Source organism: Oncorhynchus tshawytscha, linkage group LG10, assembly GCF_018296145.1.
Source record: "Oncorhynchus tshawytscha isolate Ot180627B linkage group LG10, Otsh_v2.0, whole genome shotgun sequence".
NCBI classification, from domain to species: Eukaryota; Metazoa; Chordata; class Actinopteri; order Salmoniformes; family Salmonidae; genus Oncorhynchus; species Oncorhynchus tshawytscha.
In genome coordinates this window covers 52,062,980-52,081,153 of record NC_056438.1, presented here as the reverse complement: position 1 = coordinate 52,081,153, position 18,174 = coordinate 52,062,980, and the positions used below count along the sequence as shown (strand labels likewise).

The 18,174-nt window shown below is 46.5% G+C and overlaps 1 protein-coding gene across 6 annotated transcripts in view; it reads left to right on the top strand.

The window, feature by feature from the left end:
• The window catches only part of LOC112260417 (partitioning defective 3 homolog), a 251,869-nt gene that overhangs the window by 39,747 nt on the left and 193,948 nt on the right, over nucleotides 1-18,174 (top strand). For all 6 annotated transcript variants that reach the window (XM_024435500.2, XM_024435501.2, XM_024435497.2 and 3 more), the window contains exon 2: nucleotides 10,893-10,994. In XM_024435500.2, the coding sequence (XP_024291268.1) occupies nucleotides 10,893-10,994 (102 nt within the window). The remainder of the gene's footprint in view (nucleotides 1-10,892; nucleotides 10,995-18,174) is intronic.

Below are 18,174 nucleotides of genomic sequence, written 5' to 3'. Positions count from 1 at the left end.
AAATCAAGTGGCCTACCTTATTTCTCAGAATGAGAATGAGGTACCAATTCCTTTTTATAATTGGGGTTTATGCTTATTGTAAAATTGTGCTAGCGGTACCGCAATGCCACACGCGACAAACTGAGCTTTCATTTTCCAGAATCAGTGTTCATTGATACTCCCGTTTTAGTAGTGTCTGCTCTGTGTGAACTTTGAGACATAAAACTGGTATCATTAGAAAAGTTAAATTCTCTCATATTACAGTAAAATAATGTCTCAATGTGTTTTGGTGTCCATATGACCGATTCTGTTGGACCAAACCTCAAATGCAAATAGCGATTTGAAACTGCTTGTCAGAGTGGAAGAAGTGATCTCTCATCTTTGTTGGGGGAGTGGCTTTGTGTGTGTGTGTGTGTGTGTGTGTGTGTGTGTGTAAACAGAGGAAGAGGTGAGGTAAGGTTTCACACTCTCCAAAATCTGTCCAAAATAAGCCCAATGCTTTTCTATGGGCTTATTTTGGATCTAACCTTGTCGCCTGCCTTCCTGCCTCTGGGACAAAGACTCCAGTTGTTAGGGCGGGGAGATGAGCATCTTGTCATTTATATACAGATCTCTGGTGGAGATGGGTAGGTGCACACAGCACAGGAGGAGCGAAGAAGACGAGACCAAAAAGACATGAGAACAAGCGGACATGAACGCTCATAAAAACCTTGTTTCTTGCCATACAGACATTTGGAATAATGCGCAGGAACATAGTTAAAATGAATTTGAATGTATCGTCCAATCCTAACTAAAGTAAAACGATTCACAATGAATTGATTTATCAGAGTCAGGTTAGTACGCCTGTGAAGGTTGTTGTGGCAGAGTGAATGTTGCTATTTTCATGTCCATCTAAAAAAGCCTTTAATGTGAATTAGTTAATCAGATCCTTTTATATAGGTGGATTGAGATCGAATTGGGCAGTAGAGGTAGGGGCAGTCGAATGGCGCAGTAGAGGTATGGGCAGTCGAATGGGGCAGCAGAATGGGGCAGTAGAGGTAGGGGTAGTAGACCTACTGTAGCTACTACTCATTGCCAAGCCTCTTCCTCCAGGTTCAAGTTCAGCGACACCTCACCGGCAATATAGACCTAACCATTCCAACCTGATGTGAAACAGGATCTTTCTAAGTGCTCACTAAGTGCTATGCTTGGCCCTAAAGATGAAGACTGGATGTTTGCTGCTTATTACTTCCAACGTAATTATGGCTGTTTGTTCAATCTACAACGACAAGGCGTTTTTTTTCTTTTTAATCTCGATTGGATCAGATATTCACATATCCATTTAATCGGTCTCTTACATTGTTGTGTGTCGAGTGTGGGACCCCTTTCCGAGATGGTGTGCTTGGCTTTGTGTGTACCCTGCCTGCCCCTCCCCTAACGAGGGGTCGTATGGCCAGGGGCCAGGCTGATTGCAGGTTTTAAGTGAGAGGGAGTAGAGGGGAGTAGAGTTGGGGTGGAGGGGAATAGAGGGGCTGGCTCCTGGCTGTACGTCTTGTGAGATAATGAATCCTGTCGGAGGTTGAATCCCAAATGGGACCCTATTCCCTAAACAGTAGTGCAATATATAAGGAATCGGGTGCCATTTGGGATGCTGGCAGTGTCTGAGGGCTGACTGGGTTGACAGAGGAGAGAGAGAGAGCGAGAGATGGGTTGGGAAGACAGTCCTACAGCTGAGAACTAGAACCGTCTCCACTGGCCCATTTTGGCTGTGTTTTTGTGCCGTGTCATTGTGATTTAAGACAAGCCACATTACTGTTCCTTTTTACTCCCTTTCTCTGTTTCCTCAGCTTAGTGTAACGTGAGTTATTTGGGACCACGGTCTCTCTCTAACACAGGAGGAAAGAAGTCTGGGTTGTACATTTTTGAGGGATAAATAGTAACTAGTTAGCCCCTGCCTGATAGGCATCACGCTGCTCTAGTGACATTTTCCAATTTCCCTCTTGAGGAGTCATTGAGCTGGAATGAAAGGTGCTTTTTGTTTCTCAAACTTACCTCACTTTGACCCTTCGAGTCAGGCATGTGCTCCGTTCCTGACCTTTGTGTGGTCGCCGACTCGCATATAAACTTGACCTTCTTAGTTTGCTACCTTCTAGGGCCGGGACGATGCCAGTATCGGGATATTTCTTCTGTGGCAAAAATGAAAACGCCAAAGAAGCTTAAACTCTTTGGTCCTTTAAAAATCTGCGGTGTTTTAAATATTGTGTGCAATAGTTTGGAAAATAAATAAATGTGACTCTGGAAGACAATATAATGTTTGTTTCTAACATTAGAGCTGTTTTCCTAAAGAAGTTAAATATGCTTGTTTTGTTTTCCTGCCACAATACTAATGAGTATCCTGATTAGAGGTCGACCGATTATGATTTTTCAACACCGATATGATTATTGGAGGACCAAAAAAGGCAATAGCAATTAATCAGATGATTTCTCTTTTTTTTTTGTAATAATGACAATTACAACAATACTGAATTAACACTTATTTGAACTTAATATAAAACATCAATAAAATCAATTTAGCCTCAAATAAATGATGAAACATGTTCAATTTGGTTTAAATAATGCAAAAACAAAGTGTTGGAGAAGAAAGTCATATGTGCCATGTAAAAAAGCTAACGTTTAAGTTCCTTGCTCACAACATGAGAACATATGAAAGTTGGTGGTTCCTTTTAACATGAGACTTCAATATTCCAAGATAAGAGGTTTCAGGTTGAAGTTAATATAGTATTTATAGGACTATTTCTCTCTATACCATTAGTATTTCATATACCTTTGACTATTGGATGTTCTTATAGGCACTTTAGTATTGCCAGTGTAACAGTATAGCTTCCGTCCCCCTCCTCGCCCTTACCTGGGCTCGAACCAGGAACACATCGACAACAGCCACACTCGAAGCATCGTTACCCATCGCTCCACAAAAGCCGCAGCCCTTGCAGCGCAAGGGGAATAACTACTCCAAATCTAAAAGCGAGTGACGTTTGAAACAGTATTCGCGCACACCCAGCTAACTAGCTAGCCATTTCACATTGGTTACACCAGCCATTAGGCTGATAGGCTTGAAGTCATAAACAGCGCTGTGCTTGCGAAGAGCTGCTGTGCTTGCGAAGAGCTGAATGAATGATTACGGGCCTGCTGCTGCTCAGTCAGACTGCTCTACCAAATCAGACTTAATTATAACATAATAACACACAGAAATACGAGCCTTTGGTCATTAATATGATCGAATCCGGAAACTATCATTTTGAAAACAAAACGTTTATTATTTCAGTGAAATACGGAACCGTTCGGTATTTTATCTAACGGGTGGCATCCCTAAGTCTAAATATTCTTGTTACATTGCACAACCTTCAATGTATGTCATAGTTACGTAAAATTCTGGCAAATTAGTTCGCAATGAGCCAGGCAGCCCAAACTGTTGTATATACCCTGACACTGCGTGCAATGAACGCAAGAGAAATGACACAATTTCACCTGGTTAATATTGCCTGCTAAACTGGACTAGTAGTTATAACTAGTGATTATGATTGATTGTTTTTTATAAGATAGGTTTAATGTTAGCTAGCAATTTACCTTGGCTTCTACTGCATTCGCGTAACAGGCAGGCTACTCGTGGAGTGTAATGGTTAGAGGGTTGGACTAGTTAACTGTGCGGTTGCAAGATTGGAACCCCTGAGCTGACGAGGTGAAAATCTGTCGTTCTGCCCCTGAACAAGACAGTTAACCCACAGTTCCTTGGCAGTCATTGAAAATAAGAATGTGTTCTTAACTGACTTGCCTAGTTTAAAAAAAGGTATATAACGTTTTTTTAAATTAAAAAATAATCGGAAATCGGTATTTCTTTTGCGAAAACTTAAAATCGGCCCTAATTAATCGGCCATTCCGATTAATCGGTCGACCTCTAATCCTGATACTGGTATCGTCCCGACCCTACTTCTCGGCCTGGTCCCAGATATGTTTGTGCCTCTTGCCATCTTCATTGCACATTGTCAAGCCAATCCCAAGGAGTTGGCATGATGGCACAAACAGACTGGCGCTTATTTGTCAAGGTTGATTTGTGGGTGATTTTGAACCATGCCACATTACGTTGTTCTGATGTTGATTTGGTTTTGTGCAGCTCCTTCACATCGCTTGTGTCTGGAGGGCTCTGTTACCTTCCCCCCTCTGTTCTTATGGTGTTTCTCAACCCCATTTCACACCTTGTCGGCTTTTACACTCACAAAATAGATGCAGTAAGATCTGCCTTTCTACTGCATCAGATGTGCAACTTTTCTGTTTACACAATCCTCACATTAACCTGGGATGTGTTGTGGCCAAATCCACATTCACACCTCATGTGTGTCTGCAACTAATAGTCCTAGGGGAACCTCAGTCTACCTCACTGGCTGAGTTGGCACCATTCTGATCAGTTAAACAGTCAAATCGAGCACTCGAGCAGTGAGCACAGACTGTGGTCGTACGGGAATAGCGTGCCATTTGGAACGCGGTTTGTTGGAAGTCTCGGTCCGGAAGTAGAGTGAACGTTTCAGCCAGAGTCAACTGAACCATGGTTGTTCTCTCTCTGAACAAAAAAATATACCTCGAAGAGAGGTTCTCATTTACGGTTTCTCTGCTGCTTGCCTGCCAGGCTGTTCAACTTGGCTTAGTTCAGACAGGCTATGCGGTAATTTTAGCTATTTCTAGACCATAATCAGTTATGCTCTCTCTCTGTTGGGGTCTGGAGCCTGTCTGCGTCCCCAGTGGTCTAATCCCAAACTATTCCACCCCCTATATCAGACTCCCCAGGCTCTGTCCTAAATGGCAGCCTATTCCCTTTCCATAATGCACTACTGGTCGAGCAGGCTCCAAAGGGCTCCGGTCAAAAGTGGTGCACTATATATGGAAAAGGGTGGCCATTGGGGACACGCATGAAGCCCTTTCTGTTCTGCGAATGCTTTGTACGTTACAGTAGCGTGCGCATGCAGCTAGCAGAGCAGAAAGAAGCATGCAAGGGGTTGTCTCTGAAATGTAATATGTTGTGACGTTGTTTGTCAAATCACTCCCCAGATAGTTGTAGTAGCATTGTCTTCAGTTCCCACCACATTGCCTAAGTAACTTACTCTGTCCACTCTGTCTGTCAACCCAGACTCTCCCGCCATGCATATGGCTAAATCCTAAATCTACGGTCACTTAACTACGCTCTCCGTTCCCTGTGCGTGTACGTGTGTACGTGAGGACACGCGCGTGTGTTTCCTCCTCCCAGAAAGAGAGCGCTGCAGCGAAAGTTCTCATGGCTATACGGAAACCTCTTGAGAGTGCTAGTCGGAGTCAGTCAGTTGAGAGAGGGTATGCGTGTCGGGGGGGCGCTCAGCTTCACACGGTCCATCGGGGCTGGGCAATATGGCCAAAAAAATCATATCACAATATTTTTCTAATTTTCTACGATGTGGTGGTATTTGACGGTATTTTATATTTCTGCATGACCCTAGAATTGCTACAAATGAATTCTGATTTGAACTGGCTTTCTCCATTCTGATGGTTTGGTTCTCAACCAAAACTGACAGTGAAGTGTCGTTATAGACGGTTTTGTAAAAATCGATACAGGTATTCACAACGTATCGACCAGCCCTAGTCTTCACCCTCCAGCCAGCCTGCTCCTTCAGTACAACACTGGTGTTTGTGCGTAATGCTCAGCAGTGCATGGCAAGCAATACAGCAGCCGTCAGACTGTGTGGCCTGACTGTGCAGTGAGGCTGAACCTCTACTGCCTGTTTGGATGGAACCCGGAGCCCATGGTGCTCTGCGTTATCCCAGGACGCATCCTCACGGAGAAGGGCTTTAAAACTAGGTCTCTGATGCAGGCTTGGAGTCAAAACAAAGACTAATCTCCTGCACCGCTCATCAGCTCTGTGCAAGTCTGGAGTCCGGCCAAAGGCAACATGCAGCCAATGAAAACGAGGGATACCAGGGGGAACCCCAGAATCAGATCCACAGGCTTATCTATAGCATACGGAGTTATTGACCTCTCAGTGAACCCAGCATACATTCCTAGAACTGTAATACATCTTTCTCTATTCTGAACCTGAACCGACCTTTATGGAAGCATAATACTTCTTTCTGTACATTTTCAAGAGCAGGAGAGGGAGGGTGTTCCTGCGAGCCTGACTCCAGGCCTGTTGCTTCATAGGGTATTGATGAGTCCTGCCTGAGTTGGTTCATGGGAACAGAGCTGGAATCTGTCAAGGATATTCCCACCTAGTTTGTGTGGAAATAAGAGCCATTTGATTCAAGAGACAGCGGTTTTGTTTTTGTTGTTTGTGAGGGTTGATGTAGCCTCCATGGCTATGCAAGGCTAGGAGTTGGTTATTGACGTAAGTAAGGCCATTTAGCTGGGCCATATTCACCAGGAACCAAAGATACTCAACGAGACGGGGGGAAAAAACAGCCCAGACTGAATTTAACCTGATCTTGACCAGTAAGAAAGGCTCGTTTCAGTTGCAAAACATCTTGATACGTGTGTTCTAATGAATATGACCCTGGTTTCCAGCCCTGCTCCATCAACAGTCTGCTACTCTCCTTGTTTACTCCAGAAGTCCACTGTGAAGTGTGGTGGTGTGATATTTACAGTAGGTTATTTTTACTTTAGGGACTTGGGCCTCTAGGAATGTCTTTTACACACGGCTCTCTGCTCTCCGATGTGGCTGCCACTGTTTCATTTAACCAAAGCAGATTGTATCTCCTCAGCAGACTACTACACAAAACACGAGCTAAAGGCCAAATGTAAGCTTGCCCTGGGGGGGGAGATAGACATGGGTCGATATTGATGGAAAATCACTGATTGATTGCCCTGGCCACAGTAGGCTGTTTGTTTACTGTGGATCATAGATTAACCTCTCTCTCACTCTTTCTCAATCCTGTTTGTCCACTCATTGTTTTAGGAAACAAATGGGCCACTCTGTCCCATTCCCCATTTGTGATTTGTTTGTGTATACTCAGTGTTTGCACATAATGCATTTCCTGCCCTGAGCCATGTGACCACTAAGGGAATTACTCTTTTATGGCTGCACAGAGTAGTGATTTACATTGACATGGTCCAGTCTGTCAAACTAACTGGTCATTACATTACATTTGGATTCCCTAGTTGTTACATCCATTTTTAGACTTATAAATGAATGATATGTAGTCATTGATTCCTGTGGAATATAACTTGCGTCATGAGCTTAGTTCAACTGTCGTACCACATCAGAATCCAAAATATTTATTTTATTTTATTTCACTTTTATTTAACCATGTAGGCTAGTTGAGAACAAGTTCTTATTTACAACTGCGACCTGGCCAAAGCAGCGACACAAACAACTCAGAGTTACACATGGAATAAACAAACATACAGTCAATAACACAAGAGAAAAGACAAATATATATACAGTGTGTATATACAGTGAGTGCAAATGAGGTAAGATAAGGGAGGTAAGGCAATAAATAGGCCATGGTGGCGTAGTAATTATAATATAGCAATTAAACACTGGAGTGATAGATGTGCAGAAGATGAATGTGTAAGTAGAGATACTGGGGTGCAAAGGAGCATGAATAAATAAATACAGTATGGGGATGAGGTAGTTGGATGCAGTGATCTGTGAGCTGCTCTGACCGCTGGTGATTTAAAGCTAGTGAGGGAGATATGAGTCTCCAGCTTCAGTGATTTTTGCAGTTCGTTCCAGTCATTTGCAGCAGAGAACTGGAAGTAAAGGCGGCCAAAGCATGAATAGGCTTTGGGGGTGACCAGTGAGATATACCTGCTGGAGCGTGTGCTATGGTGACCAGTCAGCTGAGATAAGGCGGGGCTTTACCTAGCAGAGACTTGTAGATGACCTGGAGCCAGTGGGTTTGGCGACGAGTATGAAGCGATGGGCAGCCAACAAGAGCATAGAGGTCGCAGTGGTGGGTAATATATGGGACATTGGTGACAAAACGGATGGCACTGTGATAGACTGCATACAATTTGCTAAGTAGAGTGTTGGAGGCTATTTTATAGATGACATCGCCGAAGTCGAGGATCGGTTGGATAGTCAGTTTTCGAGGGTATGTTTGGCAACATGAGTGAAGGATGCTTTGTTGCGAAATAGGAAGCCGATTCTAGATTTAATTTTGGATTGGAGATGCTTAATGTGAGTCTGGAAGGAGAGTTTACAGTCTAGCCTGACACATAGGTAATTATAGTTGTCCATATATTCTAAGTCAGATCCGTCCAGAGTAGTGATGCTGGACGGGCAGGCAGGTGCGGGCAGTGATCGGTTGAAGAGCATGCATTTAGTTTTACTTGCATTTAAGAGCAGTTGGAGGCCACGGAAGGGGAGTTGTATGGCATGGAATCTCGTCTGGAGGTTAGTTAACACAGTGTCCAAAGAAGGGCCAGAAGTATACAGAATGGTGTCGTCTGCGTAGAGGTGGATCAGAGAATCACCAGCAGCGAGAGCGACATCATTGATGTATACAGAGAAGAGAGTCGGCCCGAGAATTGAACCCTGTGGCACCCCCATAGAGACTGCCAGAGGTCCGGACAACAGGCCCTCCAATTTGACACACTGAACTCTATCAGAGAACTAGTTAGTGAACCAGGCAAGGCAATCATTTGAGAAACCAAGGTTGTTGAGTCTGCTAATAAGAATGTTGTGATTGACAGAGCCAAAAGCCTTAGCCAGGTCGATGATATGGCTGCACAGTAATGTCTCTTATCGATGGCAGTTATGATATCGTTTAGGACAATGAGTGTGGCAGGGGTACACCCAATGGTCGGTAATCTGTTTGTTAACTTGGCTTTCGAAGACCTTAGAAAGGCAGTGTAGAAGATATATAGGTCTGTAGCAGTTTGGGTCTAGAGTGTCTCCCCTTTGAAGAGGGGGATGACCTCGGCAACCCTCCAATCTATGGGAATCTCAGACGATACGAATGAGAGGTTGAACAGGCTAGTAATAGGGGTGGCAACAATTTTGGCAGATAATTTTAGAAAGAGAGGGTCCAGATTGTCTAGCCCAGCTGATTTGTAGGGGTCCAGGTTTTGCAGCTCTTTCAGAACATCAGCTGACTGGATTTGGGTTTGGGAGAGTTGCTGTGGGGAGTGCAGGGCTGTTGACCGGGGTAGGGGTAGCCACGTGGAAAGCATGGCCAGCCGTAGAACAATGCTTATTGAATTTCTCAATTATAGTGGTGATTTATCGGTGGTGACAGTGTTTCCTAGCCTCAGTGCAGTGGGCAGCTGGGAGGAGGTGCTCTTATTCTCCATGGACTTTAGTGTCCCAGAACTTTTTTGAGTTTGTGCTACAGGATGCAAATTTCTGCTTGAAAAAGCTAGCCTTAGCTTTCCTAAGTGCCTGTGTACATAATATAAGCTTGTTATATTCTGTCTGTAAACTGCATAGCCTCCTAACATTAAAACTATAATTTTATATCATGGATGGTCAGTCCTTGCATCTATAGTTCTGTCTATGAATCAGAGAGTTGTTACATTTCTCCAGGCCCATCCCTTTTTTCTACCTAAACACAGGCAGGGTGTGTTGTTGTTTAAATGAAGGATTCTGGCTTTAAGGGATCCATTTGCAGAGCAGCACGGGTGCTAATGTGCTCTCTGCTCTCCCCTCTGCCCTGTAGTCTCTTCCTCTGACAGACTGTCATTCTGAGTGGAGAGATGTCTCCCCCTCCCCGCCACACTATCCCCAGGTCGGCTGTGTGAAGTGGGCGTAGGGCATCAAGGCCCGTAGATCAGAAGGCAGATCCAATCCAGTATCAATTTAGCTTTTTAAATCAGATTGAATAAAAGGCAGGACCTGATCCTACAGTAGATACTAGATCGTGATCTCCTCTTCTGAGGTGATTTATGAGTTCAGGCCCATGTGGCATCTCCAGGTTTCTGTCTAAATGGGACGAGTGGCATGTTTGTCAGAGTCGTAATGATCTAAATGCCGCTCAGCACCTTGTCCTCCGTTGTCCCTCACAGTCTGGGTTGAACACCATGGGGACACATCAGTTACACTTCCACCGTGCAGAAAATATTGACCTGCCCCTGGCAGACGGCTACACTCATCAGTTTCTCTCACTATTGGTCTCTCTCTCTCTCTCTTCCTCCTCTCTTCTCTCTCTCTGTCTCTGTAGGCCTATATCTTGGCCCTTCTCTCTCCTGAGCTCTCCCTCTCTCCTCTCTTCTCTCTCTCCTCTCTCTCCTGAGCTCTCTTCTCTCTCTCCTCTCTCTCCTGAGCTCTCTTCTCTCTCTTCTCTCTCTCCTGAGCTCTCTCTCCTGAGCTCTCTCTCTCTCTCTCTCCTCTCTTCTCTCTCTCTCCTCTCTTCTCTCTCTCTCTCTCTTCTCTCTCTCTCTCTCTCTCTCTCTCTCTCTCTCTCTCTCCTGAGCTTTCTCTCTCTCCTCTCTCACTCCTCTCTTCTCTCCCTCTCTCTCTCTCCTCTCTCCTGAGCTCTCTCTTCTCACTCTCCTCTCTCCCCTGAGCTCTCTCTCCTCTCTCCTGAGCTCTCTCTTTCTCGGTCTCTCCTCTTTTCGATGTTCCCCGTCACTCTTGTTGTTGATTCTGCTGATATTTTGATCGTTTGTGAAGACCCTTGCAGTGGCGTTGACTGTAAATCTGTTCAGAATGCCGCTCTCAGTATTGTAACGGATTTGCCTGTCTGTACATTGTGTAATGAGACTGCCCTCGGGGCTGTGGGGCGATTTAAACCGTCACGTCTCTGTGGTCTTAAAGCCTCTCCTCAGCCCTGTCAAGACTGGCCTTAAACATCTCCCTCTCCTCCTCCTCTCTATGTATGTGTATGTCTACCGGGGACAGTGGGATATGCAGAAGCACACATCTCCCTTGCTCACGTAGTAAATGGACAACACATTAATCTTCTTCTTCTTCCTCTAGGATGCCAGCTACTGGTTACAGGTGCACCGGTTGGAGCATGGGGACGGAGGTATTCTAGACCTGGATGACTTGCTGTCTGATGTGGCTGATGACAAAGACCGGGTAGGTGAACTGAAGCGTTGGCTGATCTAGCGGTCTAAGCCGCTGGCCCAGAATACATGTACCAGTGTGTGCGTGGGTTGGAGTCTGATCTACTGCTATTCCAGCTCCCCTCTCTCTCCTATCCTCCTACCTTCCCCATCAGTCACTGTCCTATCTAATAAACAAGTGGGGGGGGGGATTCTCCTTTAAAAAAAGACAGGTTAAGGGAAGTTTGTCAAGGCCAGGTACCATTGTGTATAAAGGATGAGGCGAGATGGAGGGGTGTGAATCAGAGGGCCTCAACTTGACATTTACTAGCTTGTACGTGAACTTCTACCCTTTTGGACACGACACCATTGGAGATCTGCTTAGTGCTTTTCCTGGCATTTGATATTAGATTATATCATGAGAATATTTGAACAACATAAAGGAAACATTACTGGGTTAATATGATTTGTTTTCTATCCATACCATAGTTTACTGTTTGGATCATCTATTTATACATCTGTTTATTTATGTACCAAAAGCTTGGTCTACTCCACTCACCCTTCTGCACAGAATAAACACGGTGGCAGGGTTCTACATGACACCCTATTCCCTATAGTGCACTATTTTTGACCAGGTCCCGTAGGGTAATATTTGGCTGTGACCCACAGAGTCCCGAGCTCAAGTGACCCACAGAGTCCCGAGCTGCTACAGTTGCCCTCTGACCCCTCGTCTCATTTCCTCTCAGTATCAGTGTTGTTTCCCAACCATTTTTAAACGAGGCTGACTGAAGGAGGAGAGCTAATCCTCTGACTGAGTGACAGCAGGGTCACGGAGGTCGCCGGGGGTCACATTCTCCTCTGGGTCAGCTCTGCTGTGCCCTGAGGCCACTGGGCTGTATCATAATCACAGTGTCAGTGTCACCGCAACACAGAACCACGAGGATTTAGTATTGAACAGGAGCAGGGATATGGGAATACATGCAAGTTGAAACCTCTACCGGATGTAGGCTTGGCTTTGTTACAGTAACACTGATTCAATTAAGGACGGATGTTCCTCTTCCACCGTGGATGTTGCAATCCTGCTAGTAGTGTGATGAGTTGTGTCCTGTTGCTGGTATGAGTGTGTTCGTTTACAGTGTTAATGTTTTTATTCTGTTGAAATTATAGACCGACATTCTTCTTTCAACGTGGGTCTTGCAACACCATGTGTAGTGTGTCCTGTATGACCGTGTGTCCTGTATGACCGTGTGTAGTGTGTCCTGTATGACCGTGTGTCCTGTATGACCATGTGTAGTGTGTCCTGTATGACCGTGTGTAGTGTGTCCTATATGACCATGTGTAGTGTGTCCTGTATGACCGTGTGTCCTGTATGACCATGTGTAGTGTGTCCTGTATGACCGTGTGTAGTGTGTCCTGTATGACCGTGTGTCCTGTATGACCGTGTGTAGTGTGTCCTGTATGACCGTGTGTCCTATATGACCGTGTGTAGAGTGTCCTGTATGACCGTGTGTAGTGTGTCCTGTATGACCGTGTGTCCTGTATGACCGTGTGTAGTGTGTCCTGTATGACCGTGTGTCCTGTATGACCGTGTGTAGTGTGTCCTGTATGACCGTGTGTCCTGTATGACCGTGTGTAGTGTGTCCTGTATGACCGTGTGTAGTGTGTCCTGTATGACCGTGTGTCCTGTATGACCGTGTGTAGTGTGTCCTGTATGACCGTGTGTAGTGTGTCCTGTATGACCGTGTGTAGTGTGTCCTGTATGACCGTGTGTAGTGTGTCCTGTATGACCGTGTGTAGTGTGTCCTGTATGACCGTGTGTAGTGTGTCCTGTATGACCGTGTGTCCTGTATGACCGTGTGTAGTGTGTCCTGTATGACCGTGTGTAGTGTGTCCTGTATGACCGTGTGTCCTGTATGACCGTGTGTCCTGTATGACCGTGTGTAGTGTGTCCTGTATGACCGTGTGTAGTGTGTCCTGTATGACCGTGTGTCCTGTATGACCGTGTGTCCTGTATGACCGTGTGTAGTGTGTCCTGTATGACCGTGTGTAGTGTGTCCTGTATGACCGTGTGTAGTGTGTCCTGTATGACCGTGTGTCCTGTATGACCGTGTGTCCTGTATGACCGTGTGTAGTGTGTCCTGTATGACCGTGTGTCCTGTATGACCGTGTGTAGTGTGTCCTGTATGACCGTGTGTAGTGTGTCCTGTATGACCGTGTGTCCTGTATGACCGTGTGTCCTGTATGACCGGGTGTAGTGTGTCCTATATGACCGTGTGTCCTGTATGACCGTGTGTAGTGTGTCCTGTATGACCGTGTGTAGTGTGTCCTGTATGACCGTGTGTCCTGTATGACCATGTGTAGTGTGTCCTATATGACCGTGTGTAGTGTGTCCTGTATGACCGTGTGTAGTGTGTCCTGTATGACCGTGTGTAGTGTGTCCTGTATGACCGTGTGTAGTGTGTCCTGTATGACCGTGTGTAGTGTGTCCTATATGACCGTGTGTCCTGTATGACCATGTGTAGTGTGTCCTATATGACCGTGTGTCCTGTATGACCGTGTGTAGTGTGTCCTGTATGACCGTGTGTAGTGTGTCCTATATGACCGTGTGTCCTGTATGACCATGTGTAGTGTGTCCTATATGACCGTGTGTAGTGTGTCCTGTATGACCGTGTGTAGTGTGTCCTGTATGACCGTGTGTAGTGTGTCCTGTATGACCGTGTGTAGTGTGTCCTGTATGACCGTGTGTAGTGTGTCCTATATGACCGTGTGTCCTGTATGACCATGTGTAGTGTGTCCTATATGACCGTGTGTCCTGTATGACCGTGTGTAGTGTGTCCTGTATGACCGTGTGTAGTGTGTCCTGTATGACCATGTGTGGTGTGTCCTGTATGACCGTGTGTAGTGTGTCCTGTATGACCGTGTGTAGTGTGTCCTGTATGACCGTGTGTCCTGTATGACCGTGTGTAGTGTGTCCTATATGACCGTGTGTCCTGTATGACCGTGTGTCCTGTATGACCGTGTGTAGTGTGTCCTGTATGACCATGTGTAGTGTGTCCTATATGACCGTGTGTCCTGTATGACCGTGTGTAGTGTGTCCTGTATGACCGTGTGTAGTGTGTCCTGTATGACCGTGTGTAGTGTGTCCTGTATGACCGTGTGTAGTGTGTCCTGTATGACCGTGTGTAGTGTGTCCTGTATGACCGTGTGTCCTGTATGACCGTGTGTAGTGTGTCCTGTATGACCGTGTGTAGTGTGTCCTATATGACCGTGTGTCCTGTATGACCGTGTGTCCTGTATGACCGTGTGTAGTGTGTCCTGTATGACCGTGTGTAGTGTGTCCTATATGACCGTGTGTGTGTCCTGTATGACCGTGTGTAGTGTGTCCTGTATGACCGTGTGTCCTGTATGACCGTGTGTAGTGTGTCCTGTATGACCGTGTGTCCTGTATGACCGTGTGTAGTGTGTCCTGTATGACCGTGTGTCCTGTATGACCGTGTGTAGTGTGTCCTGTATGACCGTGTGTAGTGTGTCCTGTATGACCGTGTGTCCTGTATGACCGTGTGTAGTGTGTCCTGTATGACCGTGTGTAGTGTGTCCTGTATGACCGTGTGTAGTGTGTCCTGTATGACCGTGTGTAGTGTGTCCTGTATGACCGTGTGTAGTGTGTCCTGTATGACCGTGTGTCCTGTATGACCGTGTGTAGTGTGTCCTGTATGACCGTGTGTAGTGTGTCCTGTATGACCGTGTGTCCTGTATGACCGTGTGTAGTGTGTCCTGTATGACCGTGTGTAGTGTGTCCTGTATGACCGTGTGTCCTGTATGACCGTGTGTCCTGTATGACCGTGTGTAGTGTGTCCTGTATGACCGTGTGTAGTGTGTCCTGTATGACCGTGTGTAGTGTGTCCTGTATGACCGTGTGTCCTGTATGACCGTGTGTCCTGTATGACCGTGTGTAGTGTGTCCTGTATGACCGTGTGTCCTGTATGACCGTGTGTAGTGTGTCCTGTATGACCGTGTGTAGTGTGTCCTGTATGACCGTGTGTCCTGTATGACCGTGTGTCCTGTATGACCGGGTGTAGTGTGTCCTATATGACCGTGTGTCCTGTATGACCGTGTGTAGTGTGTCCTGTATGACCGTGTGTAGTGTGTCCTGTATGACCGTGTGTAGTGTGTCCTGTATGACCGTGTGTAGTGTGTCCTGTATGACCGTGTGTAGTGTGTCCTGTATGACCGTGTGTCCTGTATGACCGTGTGTAGTGTGTCCTGTATGACCGTGTGTAGTGTGTCCTGTATGACCGTGTGTAGTGTGTCCTATATGACCGTGTGTCCTGTATGACCATGTGTAGTGTGTCCTATATGACTGTGTGTCCTGTATGACCGTGTGTAGTGTGTCCTGTATGACCGTGTGTAGTGTGTCCTGTATGACCGTGTGTAGTGTGTCCTGTATGACCGTGTGTAGTGTGTCCTGTATGACCGTGTGTAGTGTGTCCTGTATGACCGTGTGTAGTGTGTCCTATATGACCGTGTGTCCTGTATGACCGTGTGTCCTGTATGACCGTGTGTAGTGTGTCCTGTATGACCGTGTGTAGTGTGTCCTGTATGACCGTGTGTAGTGTGTCCTGTATGACCGTGTGTCCTGTATGACCGTGTGTCCTGTATGACCGTGTGTAGTGTGTCCTGTATGACCGTGTGTCCTGTATGACCGTGTGTAGTGTGTCCTGTATGACCGTGTGTAGTGTGTCCTGTATGACCGTGTGTCCTGTATGACCGTGTGTCCTGTATGACCGGGTGTAGTGTGTCCTATATGACCGTGTGTCCTGTATGACCGTGTGTAGTGTGTCCTGTATGACCGTGTGTAGTGTGTCCTGTATGACCGTGTGTCCTGTATGACCATGTGTAGTGTGTCCTATATGACCGTGTGTAGTGTGTCCTGTATGACCGTGTGTAGTGTGTCCTGTATGACCGTGTGTAGTGTGTCCTGTATGACCGTGTGTAGTGTGTCCTGTATGACCGTGTGTAGTGTGTCCTATATGACCGTGTGTCCTGTATGACCATGTGTAGTGTGTCCTATATGACCGTGTGTCCTGTATGACCGTGTGTAGTGTGTCCTGTATGACCGTGTGTAGTGTGTCCTATATGACCGTGTGTCCTGTATGACCATGTGTAGTGTGTCCTATATGACCGTGTGTAGTGTGTCCTGTATGACCGTGTGTAGTGTGTCCTGTATGACCGTGTGTAGTGTGTCCTGTATGACCGTGTGTAGTGTGTCCTGTATGACCGTGTGTAGTGTGTCCTGTATGACCGTGTGTAGTGTGTCCTATATGACCGTGTGTCCTGTATGACCATGTGTAGTGTGTCCTATATGACCGTGTGTCCTGTATGACCGTGTGTAGTGTGTCCTGTATGACCGTGTGTAGTGTGTCCTGTATGACCGTGTGTAGTGTGTCCTGTATGACCGTGTGTAGTGTGTCCTGTATGACCGTGTGTAGTGTGTCCTGTATGACCGTGTGTCCTGTATGACCGTGTGTAGTGTGTCCTATATGACCGTGTGTCCTGTATGACCGTGTGTCCTGTATGACCGTGTGTAGTGTGTCCTGTATGACCGTGTGTAGTGTGTCCTATATGACCGTGTGTAGAGTGTCCTGTATGACCGTGTGTAGTGTGTCCTGTATGACCGTGTGTCCTGTATGACCGTGTGTAGTGTGTCCTGTATGACCGTGTGTCCTGTATGACCGTGTGTAGTGTGTCCTGTATGACCGTGTGTCCTGTATGACCGTGTGTAGTGTGTCCTGTATGACCGTGTGTAGTGTGTCCTGTATGACCGTGTGTCCTGTATGACCGTGTGTAGTGTGTCCTGTATGACCGTGTGTAGTGTGTCCTGTATGACCGTGTGTAGTGTGTCCTGTATGACCGTGTGTAGTGTGTCCTGTATGACCGTGTGTAGTGTGTCCTGTATGACCGTGTGTAGTGTGTCCTGTATGACCGTGTGTCCTGTATGACCGTGTGTAGTGTGTCCTGTATGACCGTGTGTAGTGTGTCCTGTATGACCGTGTGTCCTGTATGACCGTGTGTAGTGTGTCCTGTATGACCGTGTGTAGTGTGTCCTGTATGACCGTGTGTCCTGTATGACCGTGTGTCCTGTATGACCGTGTGTAGTGTGTCCTGTATGACCGTGTGTAGTGTGTCCTGTATGACCGTGTGTAGTGTGTCCTGTATGACCGTGTGTCCTGTATGACCGTGTGTCCTGTATGACCGTGTGTAGTGTGTCCTGTATGACCGTGTGTCCTGTATGACCGTGTGTAGTGTGTCCTGTATGACCGTGTGTAGTGTGTCCTGTATGACCGTGTGTCCTGTATGACCGTGTGTCCTGTATGACCGGGTGTAGTGTGTCCTATATGACCGTGTGTCCTGTATGACCGTGTGTAGTGTGTCCTGTATGACCGTGTGTAGTGTGTCCTGTATGACCGTGTGTCCTGTATGACCATGTGTAGTGTGTCCTATATGACCGTGTGTAGTGTGTCCTGTATGACCGTGTGTAGTGTGTCCTGTATGACCGTGTGTAGTGTGTCCTGTATGACCGTGTGTAGTGTGTCCTGTATGACCGTGTGTAGTGTGTCCTATATGACCGTGTGTCCTGTATGACCATGTGTAGTGTGTCCTATATGACCGTGTGTCCTGTATGACCGTGTGTAGTGTGTCCTGTATGACCGTGTGTAGTGTGTCCTGTATGACCGTGTGTAGTGTGTCCTATATGACCGTGTGTCCTGTATGACCATGTGTAGTGTGTCCTATATGACCGTGTGTAGTGTGTCCTGTATGACCGTGTGTAGTGTGTCCTGTATGACCGTGTGTAGTGTGTCCTGTATGACCGTGTGTAGTGTGTCCTGTATGACCGTGTGTAGTGTGTCCTATATGACCGTGTGTCCTGTATGACCATGTGTAGTGTGTCCTATATGACCGTGTGTCCTGTATGACCGTGTGTAGTGTGTCCTGTATGACCGTGTGTAGTGTGTCCTGTATGACCGTGTGTAGTGTGTCCTGTATGACCGTGTGTAGTGTGTCCTATATGACCGTGTGTCCTGTATGACCGTGTGTCCTGTATGACCGGGTGTAGTGTGTCCTGTATGACCGTGTGTAGTGTGTCCTATATGACCGTGTGTAGTGTGTCCTGTATGACCGTGTGTAGTGTGTCCTATATGACCGTGTGTAGTGTG